This window comes from Poecilia formosa, unplaced genomic scaffold, assembly GCF_000485575.1.
Source record: "Poecilia formosa unplaced genomic scaffold, Poecilia_formosa-5.1.2 Scaffold380, whole genome shotgun sequence".
NCBI lineage: Eukaryota > Metazoa > Chordata > Actinopteri > Cyprinodontiformes > Poeciliidae > Poecilia > Poecilia formosa.
In genome coordinates, this window is record NW_006800319.1 from 265,957 (window position 1) to 271,195 (window position 5,239).

Here is a 5,239-nt window from a genome sequence, read left to right on the forward strand (position 1 = left end):
ATAAAAGTTACATTCTGCAGCTTTAACTTGTGAAGAAATCAGAATTACATCCCGATGTTCCATTTCACCAGTGGTTATTTCTGTTACATGATGCTGTGTGTTTTCTGCCCTCCAGCTACCAGATCTGTGAGTTCCTTTATGAGCAGAAGCATCTGTATGACCGCATCGTGGACTGCTACTTACAGGACCCACTTCGAAAGGTACCGAAGTGTTTGGATCGCACATAGTGTACAGATTTCATACATTTTCACCAACATTAATTATTATTAGTTATGTGTACTGAAATAGAAATAGAAGTATAAGATTCTCATTGTACCATATTTATAATCTAGCAAAGAAAAAATGATTCCTGCTAAAATAATATGTTGATTATTAGACATTATATTAATAGTATTTAACATATTATTTTGCGTCTAAAATATGGACTAATTCAAACGCCTGCTAGGTTTAGCTTCAGATTTCAGGTAAATGTGCTGTTTGTGCAGAATATTGGATTCTTCTTTTTTTTATTGCTTTTTTATCATGAAATAACTTACTGAAATCAGTCATTTATAGTTTTCTGCTGTGTTTGCGTGTTAGGCGGAAATCTTCAGCTACATCCACAACCTAATGTCCATGCCGGGCTACAGCTCCGAGGAGAAGCTGAAGGTCAAGGAGAAGGTGCTGCAGCACATGCAGGTCAGGAGCACTGCGGCTGGTGGTCAGATTGTAATGAGGAGAGACAGCGTCTCCCAGCAGCTCGTTCTCAGGGATATACTTTGGCTGGACCGAACATGTTCTACTATGGCCTCATCCTGTTTTGTATTTGCATCAGTCATCAGTGTGTTGTCGTACTATACAACAGGAGCTGGCAAGCCTGGATCCTGGTAAATTAGCTGACCTGGTGGTGTGGCACTTCACAGAGGAGGTGCAGACCATTATCTCTGAGCTGCAGGTAAACAACTCATCATCAACACTTCAGACACACAAAGCTTTCAATTCCATTTTTAAATGCATCCTCTTTCAGTGTGATGTTTAGGTTTAGAGCTGAGATCAAACTTTAGGCTCAAATCTACATTTTGCTACAGAGAATAACTAACATATTTCAGGTAGGTTTAAATTGAATCCACAACTTGGCAGCAGTAAAACCCTCAACATGTGTAAAAAGTAGTCTTCCAAAAAATTACTCAAGTAAGAGTAATAAATGTTTGCTAAAAAGTGATTCTGAGTGATTCAAGTGCTGAGTCACTGATCAGAACATCAAGCATTTAATATTTAAGAATTACATCAACAAACGGACCAAGATATGAAAAAAGGTGGAAATTTTGGTATTTTAAAGATCAAAATAAAAATAATTAATGTAAATAACATAATTACAAAGTTGAACAAAAGGAGAAAAAAAATCTAAATCAGTTTATTTCAATATAAAACTTATGAAACTGCATGTGTTTGTCCCTGGTGAATTTTTGGTTAAAACATGTTTGTTCTTCATACTGTGAAGTTTACTCAGAGTGGTTAGAGGAGTGATACTTTATAAAAAAATATTACTCAAGTAAAAGTAAAAAGTACTGCATAGTAAAAAAAATACTTCTAAAAGTATATTTTCTTTAAAAAGTTACTTAAGTAAATGTAACCTCGTAAGTATAGCTAGTTACAGTGACACCAGTCAGAGATGGTGTTGTTCAGATCTTGGTTGTAACCAGCAGTTCTTGGAGTTTTTGTTTTCTTCCTGTTACCTCAAAGTGTGTCCTCCTCTGACGTCACACAGCTGTCTTTGCTCTTCCACCTGCAGCTCACTGGATGTTCACTATTTTTAGACCACCTTCTGTAAATATGAGAAATGGTTCTGTGTGAAAACCCAGCAGATCAACATTATCTGAAACACTCAGACTGACCAGTCTGCTACCAACAACCATGCTGCATTCAAACTCACTTCAATCACCTGCTTTATTCTGACACTCAGTTTGAACTTCAGAAAGTCGTCTTCACTTCTTCTAGAGGCCTACAGGCGTTTAGTTGCAATCATGGCTTAGTCATTATTAGGGTTAACAAGCAATTAAGCAGTTGTACATAGTAAAGTGGTTTATTTCAGAAGGCTTCTCTGTGCGTGTCTCTGCAGGACGACAGTCTACTTTTCCAGTTTCTCCGCTGCCTCCTGGAGTCTCAGTACGGTTTACTTCCTTCCCCTTGTGTTTGGTTACTACAGACGTCCTGTTGTCCCTCCTGATCTTGGAGTCTTTGTCCTTGTCACTGTCTCTCTCAGAGAAGGATCTCAGTCCGTGTCCCGGCTGCCTCTGGAGTCTGAACTTTATGAGCTTCTGCTGGACCTGATGTGCCGCTTTGAACCACAGGAGCTTCTGAAGTTTCTCCACACCTCCCAGCATTACAGGCTTGAGGAGGCCATACAGGTACTGTTTTTACGCCTCTACAATGTTGTTGGAATTTACAAAATTCTTAATAAATGGTTTAAAAAGAACAGTTTAAAAATCCCTTATGATGAGATGTAACATTAGATACAGGATCTCCTCACCTGGACAAGGGCCACCAGGCCCCCCTCTGGAGTCAGACCTCGAGGTGGGGTAGATTATAGAGGTCTTTTATACCTAAAGGACTGACTGGGCTCAACCCAGAGAGGAAACATGTGTCCCTCTTTCTATGGGCTCACCACCTGAGCGGGTCGGGTACAATGTGTGATGGGGGTTACTGAAGGTGGGGCCCTTGGCAGTCTGATCCTCGGCTATATCCCAGGATATGGAAATTCTCCTCCCTGGCGGGGAAGGACCCTGAGCTGGTGTGTGAGATTGAGAGGTTCCAGCTAGAAATAGCCGGACTCACCTCAACACACAGCCCTGGTTCTGGAACCAGTCTTCTTGCAAAGGGTTGGACACGCTGTCACTCTGGAGTTGGGTATATTCGTTGCCCTCTATCTCGGGGTTCATCTGGTTCTAGCGTTGAAAGGGTTCTGACTGTTGCTATTGTCCATAGCAAACACCATGTTCAAGCTTAAGGGTGTCCATATGTGCTCTTTGCACCAGGACACGTTAGGCCCCAGCTCGATGATCGTCTCATCTGATCTGCGGCTGCATGTCTTGGACACTTGGGTGAAGAGAAAGGCAGAGGTGTCCACTGACTATTACCTAGCTGTGAGTTGGCTCCGATGGTGAGGGAGGATAGCGGTCAGACCTGGCAGGCCCAAAGGGTCTGGTGGGAATGCCTGGCAGAATGTTCCATAAGACAGAGCTTCATCTTTCACGTTCCCGTTGTCATGGCAAGGAGAGCAGGACTTCATGTGAAGAGGCTCTAAATGTGGCCGGTTGATAGACTGTCCCTGGATGCTGTTGTATCTAATGAATGTTATCAATCATCCAGCAGGGGGAGCTAGACCAACCATCAGTCTGGACTTCACAGTTGTCTCTCTGTAAAAAGAAATGCTTCCCTTCCATCTCATACTGCCTCTATCTGTTCATCAAGCAGGAAGGGATGTGATCATCCTTTACAGTTCATGACTCTGTCTCCAGATAACGGAGAAGTACCACTGTAATGAAGCCAAGGCTTATCTGCTGGAGAAGAAGGGAGATATTCCTGGAGCATTTGCTGGATTGCTGCAGGTACAGATCATATAATTGTACTCATGAATTCACTTTTCACACTTTCCTGAAAGTAGCTGCTTTAGGTGGGAGGTTTTGATTAAACTAGGCGTCCTCTCTCAGTAGTCTGCTTTTTGGTGTGTTAAGCTAGCCGCTGTTTTGACTGAATGTTTGCATTTCCTTCTGAAGACCCTGAAGGAAAGACTGGATGTCCTCGCTGCAGAGATGAGTGGCGGCATTGGAGGAGGAGTTGACGGACAGGACGAAGAGGAGGCGGATGGTGAATTCACACTGACGACAGTGAAGAGTTCACTCAACCAAATGATTCTCTTCTGTCATCGAAACTGTCAGAACCTTGATCAAGAACAAAGGAAGGTGACCAAAGTGTTTGCAGCGGGGAACTGAGGGAGCTACACTTCTACAGCTGACGGTTCTCTTTCCTCACAGGATCTGTGGTTTCCACTCCTGGACACCATGATGGCCTCTCAGAAGGAAGTCATGGGGCTCAGCGATAAACATATCTCGAATGGTGAACATGCACACCTGCACCAATCATTTGAAGTTTTTTGCTCAAAGTTGCACAAACATTATGTGGAAAATAAGTAAAATTGCTCCAGCATTGAGTTTTCACCGATCTGACCCTGTAGAAGGCAGAACTTGATCCCTGGACCCAATAGTAACATTGCTTAAACTCCTGCTACACTAATCAGATGTTCTGTCTGCACTGATGAAGATTCACTCACCTCAGCATACTGAATGATTGGACAGCAACACAAACTACTTGCTTAATAATTCAGCTAATATTTCAGAGCACTCGTGAAGCAGATGGATTTGTCAGTATTGTTAAATGATTCAACAGGAAATGGCAGAATTTGATGTTGCACTAAATGCTCTTCATATTCCAATGTTTGCGCCAGCTCTACTCTAAAAAGATATTTGTATGACTGTCTAAAGAAAAACAGGATGTCTTTTAAAAATGACGATTAGAGAAAAAAAAACAACAAAAAAAAAACATTATTGCAGAATATTACAAATATAAGCTCCCAAAGTAAAAGAAAGCAGCTGTGAACCACCCTATTCTGGATGTAATACATCAAGGCTCTGTTTCAGGCTCCTTGTCTTCTTCTTAGTTTATCTTGTGATTGCTAAAAAAAAAAAAGAAGAAAGAAATAATTCCCGTTCTGAGTTTCATCGATGACTTTTTATTTAATTTTCCACTGGGATTAATGAAGTTTTGTTGAGGTGAATTTGAATTTGCTCAGCAGATGGCCACCATGTTTCTGTTCAGGCTATGTTAAATGGTCTTAAGCCCCTTTTACGACTCTCAGCCTTCAGGTCAGCTACAGCTATATGTTCTGACATGACTGGAGATAGTATAGACAGACTAGTGGAAGAGAAGAACATGAACATGAGATGATATGTTTCTGTTGTTTGAGGAGCAAGGCTTGTTGTGATTAGTTTATTGGCGGTAACATGTCTGTGATTGTCCCAGGGCTGAAGGAGATGACCCTGAAGGTTCTCAACTGTATGAGCAGCTTTATCTCACTTCCTGCCATCATTCAGCAGATCCTACAGGTGAGTATCTGTCATTTGTCAGTGATGATAGATTAACGAATGAAACAATGTATTTGAACAGTCAGTAAAGACAAAAGAAATTGTGTCGGTCGGCTCTC

At 41.6% G+C, this 5,239-nt stretch overlaps 1 protein-coding gene and 1 long non-coding RNA gene across 7 annotated transcripts in view; one reads left to right on the forward strand and one right to left on the reverse strand.

Moving 5' to 3' along the window:
• The window catches only part of vps8 (VPS8 subunit of CORVET complex), a 41,500-nt gene that overhangs the window by 24,483 nt on the left and 11,778 nt on the right, over positions 1 to 5,239 (forward strand). For 2 of the 6 annotated variants that reach the window (XM_016662607.1, XM_016662608.1), the window contains 9 exons: positions 116 to 200; positions 580 to 678; positions 845 to 934; positions 2,075 to 2,145; positions 2,243 to 2,387; positions 3,498 to 3,587; positions 3,756 to 3,941; positions 4,014 to 4,095; positions 5,059 to 5,233. In XM_016662607.1, the coding sequence (XP_016518093.1) occupies positions 116 to 200; positions 580 to 678; positions 845 to 934; positions 2,075 to 2,145; positions 2,243 to 2,387; positions 3,498 to 3,587; positions 3,756 to 3,941; positions 4,014 to 4,095; positions 5,059 to 5,177 (967 nt within the window). In that variant the 3' untranslated portion in view covers positions 5,178 to 5,233. Of the gene's footprint in view, positions 1 to 115; positions 201 to 579; positions 679 to 844; positions 935 to 2,074; positions 2,146 to 2,242; positions 2,388 to 2,541; positions 2,554 to 3,497; positions 3,588 to 3,755; positions 3,942 to 4,013; positions 4,096 to 5,058; positions 5,234 to 5,239 lie in introns of those variants that run through there. The other 4 variants (XM_016662609.1, XM_007575527.2, XM_016662610.1 and 1 more) reach the window with 4 other exon arrangements.
• Positions 5,150 to 5,239, reverse strand: part of LOC107833413 (uncharacterized) — a 6,926-nt gene continuing 6,836 nt past the window's right edge. The window contains exon 3 of the long non-coding RNA XR_001659161.1: positions 5,150 to 5,236. This is a non-coding gene — a long non-coding RNA (uncharacterized LOC107833413). The remainder of the gene's footprint in view (positions 5,237 to 5,239) is intronic.